The sequence below is a fragment of the Octodon degus genome, unplaced genomic scaffold (genome assembly GCF_000260255.1).
Source record: "Octodon degus isolate 3935 unplaced genomic scaffold, OctDeg1.0 scaffold00079, whole genome shotgun sequence".
Taxonomy (NCBI): Eukaryota; Metazoa; Chordata; class Mammalia; order Rodentia; family Octodontidae; genus Octodon; species Octodon degus.
Genome location: NW_004524655.1, coordinates 10,086,922 through 10,103,733, shown reverse-complemented (window position 1 = coordinate 10,103,733; position 16,812 = coordinate 10,086,922). Strand labels below are relative to the sequence as shown.

Sequence of the window (16,812 nt, the reverse complement as noted above, 5' to 3'; positions counted from 1 at the left end):
AGGGGCTTCCAGCCCAAAGAATCCCCTCTGGAGATACTCATCCAGGCCCTCAGGGGCACACCCACAGTGTCACAGATAATCTTACAGGTCTGAGTTGACTTCATGAGGGTGGAAAGGGCATCAATGGCCCTGTGAAACAGACCATTGTCCCCAGCACATTCTAGTTGACATATCCTGAATAAAAGGACGTGCACCTTTAGGAGAAAGTAGGGCAGAGCTTCTCAGTCTAGGCCTTGCTGGGGCTTCCCGGAATGTTTGTTGGGTACGCATCATAACACTTACTTTTGTCTGCCCCAATCCAGATGTAGAAATAGCTTATGGAGTAAAAAGCCCTAAATTGACCTGGAAACATAATGCAAAAAAATGCATTCATCACTTAAGGAACTTGCATGATAATTACTAATGAATTAACTATTTGCAGATTGGCTTTCTCTGTGTGTGTGTGTGTGTGTGTGTGTGTGTGTGTACGTACGTACGTACATACATGCATACGTACCCAGAATTGAACTCAGAATCTTGCACTTGCCAGGCAGGTGCTATGCTGCTGATCTATGTCACTGGCCCTCGTTTTCTCTATTTTAAAAAGAAAAATGTTTTCTCCTTAGAGATATTGATGCCATAGCCTGTGAATAGCGAATAGCAAAAGGTCTCTCTATTAGTATTCATTGTCCACTCCAAGAAAAATGAGTTTGACTTTAAAATTTATTTTATTATTATTTTTTTTTTTTATTTTTTTATTTTTTTATTTTTTATTTTTTGGCAGAACCAGGGATTGATCTCAGGCCTTTGAGCTTGCCAGGGAAGCGCTTATTCCACCGAGCCATCTCCCTGGCACCTAGAATTTATTTTAAAGAGAGCTGCTGGCCTGCAAGAACCTGGACATGAGGTCCTCAGTGCTGCTGCTGCTTCATTAACCTGCAACTCAGAATTTTCCCTGAAAGGGAAATCCCTGGAAGATAAAGGCTTGCCTTGTATACTGAAAAGGACACTAAAAATAGAAATTCCATTTCTAGATAACCTTTGTGAAATAAATGTGTTGTTATAAACAAGGTATCTATGAAAGTTGTAGCGCGGTTATGTCATTCACCTCTGTGCGGTGCTGACTTTTGAAAAACTGATTTGTAGATTTTGTGTCCTTAATTTGCCTTTGCTCATAGTGGTTAGTGGTGACCTCAGTGTTACTACAGAGATTTTTTTTAAAGCCCTCTTGACCTTTCAGCAGCAGCAACAACTCTTGCATTGACAACTCTTACCTGTTTTTGTGGTGCTGCAGATAGAACCCAGAGCCTTGTGCATGCTAGGCATGCACTGTAACCCTGAGCTGTTACCCCCAGCCCTTCTTTTTAAAAACTTCTTTTATTTCTAGTTTCTTTCCTTGTTCTCTGACTTCCTGCGTCCTGTTAAAAACTTTTCTCTCTGACATGGTATATGACTTGGGGAGTTCTTTCCTTCCTAATGGCTGTACCATCCCTAGGTAATCCCACCTGGGATGCTGGTGACACATTTTATGTCTTTTTATTGTCCTTTCAGGATCGCCACATCCATGTAAAAGTGCCATTGGGCCCTCTCTATTTGTTCTCAAGGTTACTTGAACTTAATGCCTTCCAAACACGCCTCCTCATCAGCTTGACACCCACCTCCAGTGAGCTGTGCCTCCATGAAGGTCACCATGGGTGTCTAGTTCTGCCTGCACACACTCTCCCTTTTCATACTCAGTCTGTCACCATGTTGGTTTGCCCTGCTTTCCAAGCCCATACCTGTCTTGACCTCTGCAGTTGCTCTGTGAGTATCCCTTCCCCTTCTCTCACCTGCTCTTGTGGTTCCACTTTCCCTTTGAAGTATTCAGCCTCCTCCTGACTATGTCAGTCTATTTGTCAGGCTCTGTTCTACAAGATCATCCTGGAGAATTATGACCTGATTTCAGGCCCTGGTCCAGATAAGGACAGAGTACCCTGGGTGAGGATTCACCAGATTGGCAAATGAACCTCAAAAAGAGCAGTTCGTGTCCAGTTCCCTGGCCAGCAGGCTCAGCTTCCCTGTCCTTTGAGATCACAACTGCAGCCATGTTAGTATGAGAGTCCATGCTTAGACCATACACCTGAGGGTGTCATTGTCTCCTGCTCTCTTCATTGATGCTCTTCTTTACTATCAGTGGAAGAACCTGTCTCTGGGGCCTTTACTCCTGTTTCTATGCTGATCCCATTAAGCCTTTGCACCTCTGCAGGCCATACCAGTCCTGTCACAGTGGGCAAGCTACACCTTGTTGCATTTGAGTCACTGCAGCAAACTATTATAGAGCGGTTTTCCTGCTCACATGCTGAGTACTTTCGGAGTTGGGACTTTAGTTATTTCTTTTTTTTTTTTTTTTCATAATTTTATTGAGAAACAAATAGCAATGAGACAGTTTCAAACCAAATTGGTAGGACAGTTTCAATAATTAACACATTGCATACATTCTTCCTAGTGGTTAATTGCTGTACAAGATGTGGACTTGATATCCTATTTACAAACACCATTAGAACAAATTCCTCTATTCATTAAGAGAATGTAACTATATATCTATCCTAACCACTTTGAATACACAGATACAAAATGGACATTCATCTGTACCCCCTTTTTTTGTAAGTTCCATCATTTAAATATTATAGGTGTGTAAACTCAGCAAAATATTCTAAAAGAGTTCAGAGGTCCATAGTAGTATTGGGTCTTGCACTTCACTGGCAATGTCAGAAATTGTTGACCTGAGTCCCCTACAGCTCAACATAACAGCATGGCTTTACTTCTTATATTTTGTTTTTATATTTTTCTGCTGGATGGTTAAGACCAAGGTAAAACAGGACCTATGCAACAAGAGTTGTAGCTTGTAACTTGGTAGTGTCCCAAATTTTCTGATCAAGGAGATTATGGGGCCAAAGAGGAAAGTGATTGATGATGTAGAGTGTGCCTAAGGAGAGTCACATGGAGAGAAAACATTCTCTCAGGCTTTCACAGAGAGCACATTGGCCAAGCAATGGCCATGACTCATCCACATGGCTGACAATGACAAAGGTTCTACAATCTGAGGTACAGGATCTCAGGATAAATCCTGAGGGGATTTCACTGACTTTATCAGACTTTAGTTATTTCTGTTCTTCATCTCAACCTTAAAGAAAGAGAGAGGAAAAAGGAATCTGCATTTCAAAAGGCTGGTGATTATACTGCATACTTGGTATGAAGGCAGGTGGAGGTTTATAAGGCATGGGGTTCAGATGGACCATTGACTGTGGCTACATGCCCAGGAGCAGAGCTCTAGGAAGGAGAAGAGTAGCGGGGGACATCTAGCACTTCTGTTGGTTATTGTGTCCAGATGAGGTTGGGACTGTCTGCCAGTCAGCCCTATCTTCTCTACAGTAACTTATTCAAACTTTTAAGAGCCCCATAGATACATAACACATAGCTCAGGGAGCTGCTGACTCGTCCCCTTGAGTGGGCCAGCATTTTCACATTCACAGTACAGAAGCTCACATGCCCACTTGTTGAGTCTGCACCCCAATCTGCATGATATACACTGATATTGAGTTGTTTTTTCCCCCAAGCACTTGAACTTTTTTCCTTAGTTACCAAGAAAACCCAGAGTTGGTATTTTATCTGGGCCTAATGGGCAGGTAAAGTGATGATACATTGCAGAGACCAGCAGTCTTATCACCTACCTGCATGTGGCCCCTTACTCAGAAAGTTACAAGAAGCTTAGCCCTGACCTCATGCTGGTGTGAGTAGCACTTCCAGGCCATTCTGTGGTCCAGGCAGGGAACAGAGGTATGAGGGTAGTGCAGGGATACCAGCTCTGGTGGCCACCTGCAAAGGCACGATGTGGACCCCAGGATCTTGTGCCTATCCCTGCCCTCCCCCAATAGCTGAGAGCCTACTCGTGGTTGAAGTTTTAGAAGAAGTGGTGGCTGTCATGTGTCTGCACCGGGAGGATAGGGGTGTGGGGGAGTTCTTCACTGGATAAGGAAGGGAAAGCCGTTTTCTCTGGTGACACTGTGTGTGTGTGTTTATCTCTGGTATATATACTATATATATATATATATATATTACACACAAACACTTGTGTGTGTTTCTTACTAATCTTGTCATTGTATTGCTATTCTGTGATAGCTAAATGGTGAGCTGCACAGAGCGAGGCTGGGATCAGGTAGCTCCCATCTTCCTCTTTGCCTTTGAGTGGGAATAGGAAGCAGAGGCACAAGAAGGTGCTTAGGGTTCATTTGGGTTTTATTATTTAATGGCCTCAGAGTTCTTGACCCCCCAACTTACTCCTAAACAGTGTCGCAGGTGAGACATTCTCCTTAGGTTTGGGTTTTATTTTGATCTGAAGTGTCATGTACAACCATTAATTGCCCCTTGTTTAGAGCCCCAGAAGCTGTGCTGTGTTTCTATTTCAAAGGATTGTATGTGTCCTAGATGTGTCTCCTTTTCCTGGAGGACTCCAATGGCTGCCGGAGTAGCAGCTCCTCCCCTGCTGAGGCTGGTCTATCTGGAGGAAGCAAGGCTGGGAAGGCCCAAGTCCCACAGCCAGGCAGCCAAGACACAGGAGCCCTTCTGTGAGGCACAGTGAGGCCAGGCACGTCCACAAGCCTGCCAGAGCTACTTCTCTTTCAGGGAGCAGAAGGGGCAGCTGCAGCAGGAAAAGGAGGTTTATCTTCCTCCAGAAATGAATGTGACCTCGAATGAGAAGCTGTCGTTGACCTCGCACAGAGCTGCACATGTTATTAAAAAGCTTCCTGCCCTGTTCTGTTTAAAAAGGCTAACGTCCTTGGCTCTTTTATCAGCTACTTAGTCATAAGGACCATTTGGAGTCCTAGGAGGCATGGGGAGGGCCTTTGGGCTTCAGCTAGACTTCTTTTATTTTAGTATCTTTAATGGACTTTTTCCTCTACACTTTGAACAAGGGACTCTGCGTCACTGGCCCTTACAGATCATGTAGCTAGCCAGTGCTGACCTATTCTTCATTGTTCTGCATACTTCATTCCTGCTTCTTTTCCACACCCAGGTCTAGATTTCAGAAATGTGGTATTTCCCATAGAGCATTAGGAAATCTTCCATGACACCTGTGGGAAAGCAAGACAACTCTTTTGTGCTAGTTAGGCCTGACTTTGCTAAACCCCCAGACTACCTGTTCCTGGGCATTTGTCTGATCCTTTCTGAATCATAGTTCCTACAAGACTGCTCCCAGGTAGACTGGGTTTGTAGCTCAGTGGTAGAGCACTGGCCTAGCATGTATGAGGTCCTGGGGTAATTATGACAATTAGATATATTGCTCACAGGGTACATGGGCCAAGGGTAACTGTCCCGGTACTCCCTGCAGCCTGCAGAGCATCTTGGATAGAAGGTCACTTCTCTTGCTCCTAGTTTCTTCTCAGATGGATGGTTTTGCCTATTCTTGCTAACTACTACCTGAAATTCAGATGAGATAAGATAGGCAACTCCGTATGTGTGTGCGCGCACGCATGCGTACACGCACACCTGCCTCAGTCAGCAGTGACTGTCATACATCATTTGTTCTGAAGTGCCTTCATGACACCATCAGAATCTCTGAGTGATGACTGTTAGGGTCAGAGCAGAGATCCTGGTGAAAGACTAATGGCTGTGGCATTAATTCTGAGTTTCTGACCTTGCCCTGGTGGGGGAGAGCTGGTATAAGTTATCAGAAAACACAGGCAATGCTAGTATTCCCTTCCATACCCAAGTCATACACAGCATGGTGGCACCGCCATCTTACTCCACAATGCTTAGCAGGTTTTCCTTCCCTTTTGTGCCTTAACTAGTCTTTTTACTCATAGCAGTCGCTGACACAGTTTCTGGGTCAGGCTAGAGAAACTGGAAGCAGCAGCATTAGGTCAGATCAGTGAAGGAAAATGACCTGTGAAATAATTGCTGTCAGATTTGCTGCCCTTCAGGAGGCTACATAAAGTCCATCTCTCCAGAACAGCTGATTGCCTGGCCTTCCCTGGCCTGCCCCTCACCAGTTACATAGACACATCCTCGTAACCCTGAGCTCAGTCCCTGTCATCCCTACCTGCTCCTTTTCTCTGCGTAGTGGATCCCCCACTTGGTACTAAGAACTATCAGTTTGACCCTGGTAGTACACACCTGTAATCCCAGCACAGTAGGAGGCTGAGGCAAGAAAATCACAAATTTAAGCCTGGTTTAGGCAGTTTAGCAAACCCTGTCTCAGGATTTAAAAAAGGGATGGGGATGTAGTTCAGTGTAAAGACCCTGAGTTCAAGTCTCACTACTTCAAAAAAGAAAAGGTTTTTAAAGAGTTTTTAAAGCATTGGGGAAACTATTCTTGTTCAGTATTTATATAAAATGTGTAAATTATCAAAAAATGAACAGTTTCATCTTCTACAAATGAAGTTTCATCTTCTACAGAATTCTTGCAAATGAGGGTAAAGATTATGTACCATGGAAAGGGATCAAGAAAGAGAGGGAAGGGAAACGGAGGGGAAGGAAAGAGGATTAAAAATGAAATTAAGATATTTTATTACAAGTAGCAACTCCACGTAACAAATGTAAACATAAAGCCATGCTGTTATGTTGAGCTGTAAGAGACTCAGGTCAACAATTTCTGACATTGTCAGTCAAGCAGAAGACCCAATACTATTATGGACTACTGAACTCTTTTAGATTATTTTGCTCAGTTAACACACCTATGATATTCAAATAATGGAACTAAACAAAAAAGGGGATACAGATGAATGTCCATTTTGTATCTGTGTATCCAAAGCGGGTAGGATAGATCTATAGTTACATTCACTTAATGAAGAGAGGGATTTGTTCTAATGATGTTTGTAAATAGGTTATCATGTCTGCATCTTGTACAGCAAATAACCACTAGGAAGAATGTATGAAATGTGTTAATGATTGAAACTGTCCTACCAATTTGGTTTAAAACTGTCTCATTGCTATTTGTTTCTCAATAAAGTTATGGGGAAAAAAAAGGAGTACTACTCAACCATAGAGAAGGATAAACTTGAGACATTTAAAGGTAAATGGATGCCACTTAAAACCATATACATATATGAAATTAAGCATAATCATATGTGTAAACATCATATTATCTCCTTTATGTGAGAAACTGAAAGAGTAAATAATCACCAAAATGTACAATGACTATTGTGAAATGGAAAGAAATTGTTCAAAAGGAAAGAGGAGGGGCTGGGGAGATGGCTCAGTGGTCTAAAGCACCTACTTAGAACAAGCTTAGCAAAGCATAGGAACTGTGGTTCAATCCCCCAGCACCACATGCCAGCCAGCCCGCCCCCTGGCAGGCTGAGCTGGACACACACACACACACACACACACACACACACACACAAATAAATAAAAATTCAAAAGGAAAGAGGAACTAGGGTGAGAGGTAGAGAAAGGAAAGGAAAGGAAAAGGAAAAAATATATAAGAACGTCTTATTACTAGTTTCTGTTAGTTCTTTGAAAAGAAAGGTTTGTGCAAGTATTGTTTGGAGAAGTTTTGTGACAATATTTTGTACTCTGAGTATCTATTTTGAAGATAAAATACACAAAGTATTAAAAAAAAAAAAGATTATGTACCAGCTGAGTGACCATATAGTAAAATAAAACTTTCTGAGTATATTCTTTGCATACTTACGAATATTTTTCAGTCAGACATGGAATAAGGGTCCCTTTAAAGTTGTGGTGACTCTCAGAGGTGGTATGGTTAGTGCACAGCCCAGTGTTATAATTAATTATTTTTTTTAACTGTGAGTAGATTGTAGTGGAAGCTGTGGTGATTGTGGGCAGTTAAGCTGAGGCCTGGCCAGGCTCTCCTTTATTATTGTCATTGGTACACATTAGTATCTTAAGTGGGATAGTGTCCTTAGGAACTCATGCTCTGAGATACACGCTAACTTCATGGATCTTTCACTTTTTTTTTTTTTTGTTGTTGTTGTTGTTGTTTGTTTTGCAGTGCTGGGGATAGAACTTGAGACCTTATATTTTCCAGGCAGGCACTTATGCCACTGAGCTATCTCCCTGGCCCTTATAGATCTTTCAAGTACTTCAGCAAACACTGGGGAATGAGTTACATTTTAATAAATGGTGCTTTATGGGGCTGGAGAGATGGCTCAGTGGTCTAAAGCACCTACTTGGAACAAGCTCGGCAAAGCACAGGGACCGCAGTTCTATCCTCTAGCACCACATGCCAGCCAGCCGCGCCCCCTGGTGGGCTGAGCTGGCCACACACACACACACACACACACACACACACACACACACACACACACACACAATAAATAAATGTTAAAAAAAATAAAATAAAATAAAATCTAAAATTAATAAAAAAAAAATAAAAAAAATAAATGGTGCTTTAAGCCTGATTGCTTGTCATCCACATCTGTAGTCTGCATCATCACCACAGCTAGCCGTGGGAGAGGCCAACCTCAGCAGCCTGGGGGCTTCTCAGTTTATTGAGCAGCTCATAATTCACAAGCCCAGGAGTAACATGGGAGCAGTGATCTGCAGGTGGTGGTAGACTGAGGGCACTCCATAGCAGGTCCAGACATAGGCTCCAGAGGGATCTCAGCACACAGCTTTCCAACATGTTTTGGTCCCTCCAGAGCTCATCTTGATCAGGATTTGATTTTGTTCTCCCTCTCAGAATATTGACATCACAAACTTCAGCAGCAGCTGGAACGATGGGCTGGCCTTCTGTGCACTCCTGCATACATATCTTCCAGCGCACATTCCATATCAAGAACTGAATAGCCAAGATAAGGTAAGGCAGGGCCACAGGATACCTGCTTCTGCTGTTCTCTCACAGAGCAAGAGCCTGAGAACCAAGGACAGCACCCTCATCAGTAAGTCGCACAGCACTGTGTGGACTCAGGACAGTCCCTTCTGGCTCAGCCTCATTCTGAGTTTGGTCGCTTGTGCTCAGCCAGCTGGTCCCTGGCTCACCCTCTGAGGAATATTTGATTGGATCAAAATTCTCTATGTGACATCATTCCCAGTAGGAGTAGTCAGTCCTTCCTGGCTGACAACATTTAGGCCAAGGACTTCAAAAATGGATGAAGGGCTGGGGATATAGTTCAGTGGCATAGCACCTGCCTGGCATGCACAAGGTCCTGAGTTCAATTCTTGGTACCCCCAAAAAGTATTTTTAAAAATAGACAATGAAGGGCTGTTTGTGGTATGGATGGTCAGATGAGTATCATCCCCCAAAAGGGCCAGCTTCCTGTCACCTCGGTACCAAGACTGACTGTCACAGGCCATTAAACATTATGTGTCTCAGAACTGCTGAGAAGCACCAACTCTGTGTAGTCAGAAGCCAGCTTTGGTGTGTCCCATCCATGAAGCTCCTTAGGGTCAAAGAACAGACCCAAGATCCCTGTCCTGGTCCACCACCTGTCACCATAGCAGCCCTTGAAGGTCCCTACCAGAAGAAAACTCTTTTGGCAGATGTGTGTTTCTAGCTTTTCGGGTATATAACAAGGTGCCTCAGGGTCTGCATGCTGGAAGTGAGCTTCTGAGTGAGGACAGCACAAGTATGACAGCTCTATAACTGGCTGGAAAAGAACTGTAGTGGCAGGGCCCACTATGGCATCCACAGGTACCAATCTTGAGGGCTACTGTGTAGATTTGTTTCGGTCCCAAATAGAATTGAGTATCATCCTTCGTGTGACCTTTCTCTTAGTATTGCCCATGCAAAAGTGACGTGACATGATTTCTCTTACAGAAAAGGAACTTCACACTGGCCTTCCAGGCAGCTGAAAGTGTTGGCATCAAATCCACACTGGTGAGTCCCTGGTCTCCACTGAGAAGTCACTGCAGGGCATTCCTGGTTAGGAAGAACACGGTCACTGGGTGTTACAGCTGCTTAATGATAAGGAGTGTGCGGCAGCAGGGTGGGGAGTGTCCCATCCCAGTGGATACTGAAGTGGGATTTCACCCACTGCGTATGGTGCTTTCTGCCTCACAAAAAGCACCCATGTGGGCAGCTAGGCCATATGCAGGCTTGTTGTTATGGTTGCCTCTTCCTTAACAGAATCTTTGGATTGGGGGGGAGGAGGGACCCCCTCATGTTTATCAATGTCACAGTCAAAGCACTTTGCACAGGTCTGTGTTCCTTTTGTCAATGTAGAAAAAGAAGATAAGGTGCATCTTGGGTCAAAGAGGAGAGCTTTATAAGCTGAAGAGTGTTGCCTGCACTTCTTACAGTAACATTGAGAATCTCCTGCCTGAATCAGGAGCCTGTTGTAGAAAATTGCATGGGCTTCGGGCTTCGGTCCTTGTACAGATTGCTGTCCAGTCCCTGTCAACGCTTATAACAGCCATACTTCTGGCAGGAGCACATGCTGTCATCACCAAGCCTGACTGTCTGGGAGAAAACAGTGTGTCCAAGTACAGAGTGTTGCTTCCACACCTAGAGACTCTTCTGCTCCATAGACTGAATACTGTAGCACTGTACAGACCACACAGCTCATTGGGATACTCAGGGCTGTTCACAAAAGAAAGTATCCTTTGAGGCCTAGGACCCCAGATCTGCCCAAAGTCCTCTAGGGCCATCTCCCCATCTGGCTGCCCATCCCTCAGTTTGTACCAACTGCATGTGCTTTGAAGAAGTATTTGTACTCATATTTATATTGTAAATGTGTTTTAAAGTCATAGAACTATGCTTGCTTAGGGAGGCTTCTGTTCAGTTATAGAGAAATAAGTTACTCATTTATGTTCCTATTAGCAGTTTAATTATGAAGTAAAGTTCTCATATATAAAATGTAGGTGATTTCTCTATCCTAACAAACTATAGTCAAGATTATTACAGTGAGTGAACAGACGTCTGCTTTCTGTACCAAGTAACCATGGACGGCCTTTCCCATTTTGCAACATGTTTGAGGTTCCCCACCCATCAGAGGGTCCTCTCTGGCCAGCAGCAGGCCTTGCTCTTTAGCAGTAGCAGGAGTGAGTTACAGGCTCTGAGGTACCTACTTGAGTGGAAGCTGATTGGCCCATGGTTCCCCACATTCATTTCCCTGTCTCTTTAATTCATATCTCCCAGGTCTCTGGTATTTTGTAGTTAAAGAAGTGTCCCATGGGTAGTGGGGGGATCACCCAGACCAGACAACCTTAATAGTCCTTAATAGTCCACAGTGCTGCCTGTAATCCCAGCACTGGGAGGGTGAAGCAGCATAATTGAAAGTTTGTACTCAACCTGAGCAATTTAGCAACTTTGAGAGATCCTGTCCCAAAATTAAAAAAAAAAAAAGAAGAGGTAGGGATGTGAAAGTCTTGAATTGAATCCCCAGTAACACTCCCTCCTCCCCCCCCCAAAAAAAAAAGGCAGTACAGTGTCTTTGATGATATTTGACGCATCTGGTGGTGAAGGTCATCAGTGTTGATGTGATAGGAGTCCCCAACACAGGCGCTCTCCTAAGCTAGTGTCTCGGGTTAAGAGTAGCTGTAGAAGTGTCCCATGGATAGTGATCTGGGAAGAGAAGCACATGGGGTTCACCCAGACCAGACAGCCTTAACAGTCTGTGGCAGTGACCCTGCATGTGGCTCAGGCAGAAGCAGGCAGCTTGGGGATAATGCTGATGCCCCTAAAGGAAGCACTTCTGTGGAGGCATTCTGAGCTAGGCCAGTGAAACGTGTAGTTAGGATTATGCATTATTGCCGATGAACTCAATGGGGTGGGCCAGGAGGTGACCTACAGTCTTAACCAAGACCCTTCTCTCTGTTAGGACATTAATGAGATGGTACGCACCGAACGACCAGATTGGCAAAATGTGATGTTGTACGTGACTGCAATCTACAAGTACTTTGAAACCTGAGCATACCAGGAGGAGCTGCTGCTGACTGGGGACTGCGGCAGTAACAAAGCAACACCAAGACCCTTAGCTATGCACCCCTAAAGCTTTCGGCAACTCTGGGCCGTCCCACAGTGTGTGAGCCTCAGCCTGGACCTGTTCATCAGAAGAACTCAGGCCTGTGGCTCATAGCACACACCAGGGCCTCTCCGTGTGGCCTGTCTACCCAGTGCATGTGGGCATAGCACACAGCATGCAGGCCAACTTCCTTCTGAAGACAGATCGAACTCCATTAGTGCCTAGGATATGAAAACAAAAGGCTGACACTCAGCTAAACTTGGGGGAAAGGATTGGATTATAGGAGATTTCTAGAGGTTGGTAAAAGGCTTCAGCTATAGCACTTCTTGACTGTCACTCACTTGGGTCCCTTTGCTGGTGAGAACCAGGGGGAAAGTGGGTGCCTGGCAATTGACTGTTCCTTAGTGCTAGGGCAGAACCAGCCTTGCCCTTTACATGGGTCTGTTTTGTAGGAGCATGTCACTACAGAATTGGGAAAGCCATCCCTTCCATGTGACAGGGATTTCCTGGCCACCACCATGAAGGAGTTTTCAACTACAGTGAAGAAAACATACAGAAGCACAGTGCAGATGGTGCCATGTCATAGCCTGCAGCTGGCTAAGTCCACACTGCTATTGCTGGGCCCCTGTTGGCAGGAAGCAGGCAGGACCCTTGTCTGGTATTTGGCTACCTGCCTCCAGCTCCAGCTCTGGCTTCAGGCTTCTGAGAAAAGCGACTGATCAAAGGGAGTTTTAGTTAAAAATTTTGATTTATTATGAGCAATATTGTGGAAGATAGCTCCTATTCTATTAGTACCAAAGTTAAACTGTTTCAGGCCAGGAGTGGTAGAATACATGTGTAATCCTAGAAATTGAGAGGCTGGAGCAGGAGCCATGCATTCAAAGCCAGCTTGGGCTACATAGTGAGACCCTGTCTTTAAAAAAAAAAAAAAAAGGGCAGCAAAACCATAAAGTTAAATTGTTTTAATAAGCATAGAAATGAAACACAAATCTGAGCATGATGCAGCAAGAACAGGGAGTGAAGTAGCAAGTAGCCAAGAAAAAGGACTTGCTTAATGAGCACACAGTGTGACTTAGTCTCTGCTGAGTTGCTGAGATGTACTCCTTTTGGGCAGGAATGTAAGAAAGTGCCTTACGTCCCCTTGTCAGGGCAGCCCATGTCTCCTCACCAGGGCGGGTGTCAGCAGGGATTCAGAGCTCCAGGCCCGCCCTCCCTAGGTGCTGGATCTGTGCTGTCTGAGCCAAAGCCTTACTCAGAGGTGGTCTTACTGCTGTCTTTTAGGCTGGGACTCAAAGCTCTTTTTGGGAGCAGGCAGCCCATATCTCATGTATGCCTAACACAGTAGTTGCTGGTTTGAACAATGTCAAAACCTGTACCTTCCAGTTTATGACTTTTGGGCACCACGAGGAAGACCGGTCACCATGGAAAGCCTAGTTGCAGCCCCACTGACTGGGTGCAAGGAACAGGCTCCCCAGACCACTCAGTTCAGTCATGGGCAGAGTTCAAGCACGATGTTCTGTATTAGGAGTCTAATGCATGTGTGGGGCCTAGAAAAGAAAGTAGCTGTTAGGAAGCAGGCTCTGAACGCCTGGGGCCTGCAGCGTTGTCATCACCAGGTGGCTAGTGCTGCCCATCCACCCTGGGTGAATGTCCTCGCCCGGCAGCACAGGCTGCTGCTCCTGGCTAAGGCTTTTCGTGAAATGTTGATTTTCAACTAAAAGAGGCAGGTGGGCAGCGTTAACCTCAGAGGAGACCAGAGGATACCCCAAATGCCAGCTTCCACAGATGCCAAGCCTGGTCCTCCCTGCCAAGTGCTGTTCTTCCTGTTGCTCTGCTGACAGCTGTCAGCTTGAGTGACTGCTCATGTGTGAACCATCTTTTTCAGTGTCTCTCCACTTAATTTCTCTGAGTTCCTGCCTCTACGCTTGTTCACCTTCTAGAAAGCCTGTCCACTGTGTGCATCCAGAGTGTCTGGTCATATTTTTATTATTTATTATGTGATGGAGGGGCCCATTATGTGACTGAGAAGACTTCTGAGCCTGCAGTTGGCAGTTTTGTCCCTTGCTCGCCACATAGGACCAACTCACAGCTCATACTGGGACAGGGAATTCCAGAATCTTCTGAAGGAAGGCGGTGGTCACTGATGGTCTGTCTCACTTGGATGACAAGTCTCCTCTGGACACTGAGGGCCCAACATCAAGCTTGGGAATGGCAGCAGAATCAGAGGTGGACTTGGGAAGGGCTGTCATGGCCCCACCTGCCTGGAGGCTCATCTCAGGGCCCCTATCCCCCATGAGGGTCAGACTGCCCACATTGGCCCAAGGTCTGCAGATGCCAGGACTCCAGTACTTTTGCCTTTCCTAGTAGGACCCTCACAACACTGTTGACTGTATTCATGCAACTATAATGGTCATGTGTGTTTAAAAGTGGGTACTGCCTTGTAGCCTCCAGGAAGTCATTTTGCCTCTTTAAGCACAAGCTTTATTGCAAAAGGGCCAGTTACCTTTCTATTTCTGTCATAGGCTTCTGCTGACTGACTGATGATACTTGGTCATTTTGTTCTAGTAAATATTCTTGAATGTATTAAATTGTTAAGACACATCTGGCTTGGAATTTCCTAGCTTGCTCTCCCTACCCCTGTCCTTCAGACCCTGTGTCATATGTATCCAGACTGCCTCTGAACCCAAACTGGATCCCTGTCCACTTAAGAAGGCCACCTCTGGTCCAGCGTTCAGCCCGCTCACCATGCACATGGAGCACCCAGCCTGGAGTAGGAGACTGGTGTGCCTGCTGCAGCCCCTGCCACGCAGCCTCAGGCAGGTGTCTGGACTGTGAAGCCACAGCATGGTGTAGGGTAGGTGATCCCAGAGGTTCTGACCTATGCTGGGACCAGAATTTGTGATGTGTGCTAATACGCCAGAAACAGCAGCAGAGCTGCTCCGTCAGAGTGGAAGCCCCTGGCATAGCCCAGATACACTCAATCAGGCATCCTCAGGGGTTTTGTCTTTCTAAAACTGTTACCGTTCTAGAGATGAATTTTGAGATGTATAAAATGCAGAGAAGCAAAAAGAAATTACGCAGAGGCAACAAGTTACATCTCTACTGTGCATCTTTTTGTGGTGTTGAAGATGAGGCAGGTGCTCTGCACAGCTGTGTTAGCCCACTCTGCACCTTGAATGTGATCATTTGAATCCACTGAAATAGCCCTCAGCACTCCACCTCATGCATACTGCGTGGGGGTCCGCGGGGCCCCACCTTACACCAGAAAACTCGGGATAAGCATCTTACCCATAACTGAGACTCCGCAGGATCAGAGGTCCGAGGGAGAGTGCGGGCCCACCTGGCCTTAGGATGTCCTGAGAGTATTAATGAGCCCCACCCTAGGGCAGTCGCCAAGGGTGACTAGTGTAGCCCCCAGTCCTGAGTGCCTCGACTTTGGTGCTGGAATGCAGGGACTAGGCCAGTACTCAGCTTCAGCCCCCACCCCATTCACCAGACATGATTTATGTCCCCTGCTAAGGTGGTCAGTAAGAATCAACTGAAGTTGCTGTCCCTAATGGGAAGGGGTGCCATGCCCCCTGCTTAGTAAGCTCTGTCTCAGAGGCAGACCTTGAGGTTGATCCCTCATCAGTCTTTGTGGCCCAGTGTACTTCCCTGGTGCCTGCAGCTTCAGCCCACAGGCTTTATGTTGCAGACTTTGAACTCCCAATGCCTGCCCTGGGGCAGCACCACTGAGGAAACTCAGGTTCCATCTTAAGAGAGGTTCCAGAACCTCTGACGAGCTGCATTGATGTGTGGGAAGGGAAGAATTCAGGTATCTAGAAGAGCGGAAGGACCCAGAAAAAATCCATTGGACCCCTCCAAACATGCACCAGGGATCCTGGGCCTGATAACTGTGACAGACTGACCACATTCTCACAAGGCAAACTATTTCCCACAGCTTCAGGTGGTATAGATCATTTCATGTTGCTTCTTCAGGGAATCAGGGACAGATAATGGGTATTGGCATACAGCCACTCTTCTGTCAGATGGTGGCTAAAATCCTAGGTTGCCGGATTCATGACTCCATTAACCAGAGCTCGGAAACACTTCTACTCAGGAGGTCAGTGGGAGTGTAGGGGGACAGGACACCACCCTGAGCAGTCCGTGTGGAGGTATGAGGGTGGGTCAGAGGCGTGTGGAGAGCTGAAAATCCAGCCTCTGTGAAAGCCTGACAGGAAAGCTTCCCAGTGTGAGGAGAGGGCAGCAGAGACTGCAGGCTTGGAAGCTGAGACCTGTGAGGAGACAGAAGAGACAGCACCCATCCGGGAGGAAGCAGATGTGCTCATCAGGGAAGCTAGCACTGGCTCCCACTGATACTTGTGGGAGCCAGAGAGAGCACCAAGCACTTGTTAGGACATGTTCTTCCAGATGTCACAAGCACTTGGGACACACTGGGGCTGTTCCCACCTCCGCAAAATGGTGACCTTAAGAAGGAGCCCCTTCTGGGCCAGCCAGATAGCTTAGCAGACTAAAGCACCTGCTTAGGCAGAGCACAGCAGCTGGGGTTCAATCCCCAGCTTGCCGTGCTGACCTGGCTGGGCGGGGGAGGGGAGTGCTGAGCCAGCAATTGAGACTGGGCGTGGTGGTGTGCACCTGTAATCCCAGCATTTGGGAGGCTGAAAACAGAATCACTGCAAGTCCAATCTACATAGTGAGACTCTGTAGACCCTGTCCTAAGTACATTTTTAAAAAAGAAAAGAGCCCCTTCTGCTAGGTATGCTCTATGATACTGGGGAGGGGTCTCAAGGATCTCAGGCCTCAGAGTGTAGGGAGAACATGGAGGTGGCTTACGGCTATCTTTGGGAGTTGGAGGGCTGAGCCATGGCATGGGGGGTAGTGGTGGATACAGAGGTTGTCATCATTGTGCACCACAGAGCCTGGACAAGGC

General features: G+C 46.1%; 1 protein-coding gene across 2 annotated transcripts in view; it reads left to right on the top strand.

The window, feature by feature from the left end:
• Nucleotides 1-14,844, top strand: part of Specc1l (sperm antigen with calponin homology and coiled-coil domains 1 like) — a 199,718-nt gene extending 184,874 nt beyond the window's left edge. For both annotated transcript variants that reach the window (XM_023720979.1, XM_004636325.2), the window contains exons 14-16: nucleotides 8,660-8,776; nucleotides 9,737-9,796; nucleotides 11,739-14,844. In XM_023720979.1, the coding sequence (XP_023576747.1) occupies nucleotides 8,660-8,776; nucleotides 9,737-9,796; nucleotides 11,739-11,828 (267 nt within the window). In that variant the 3' untranslated portion in view covers nucleotides 11,829-14,844. The remainder of the gene's footprint in view (nucleotides 1-8,659; nucleotides 8,777-9,736; nucleotides 9,797-11,738) is intronic.
• Nucleotides 14,845-16,812: the final 1,968 nt, after the last annotated feature.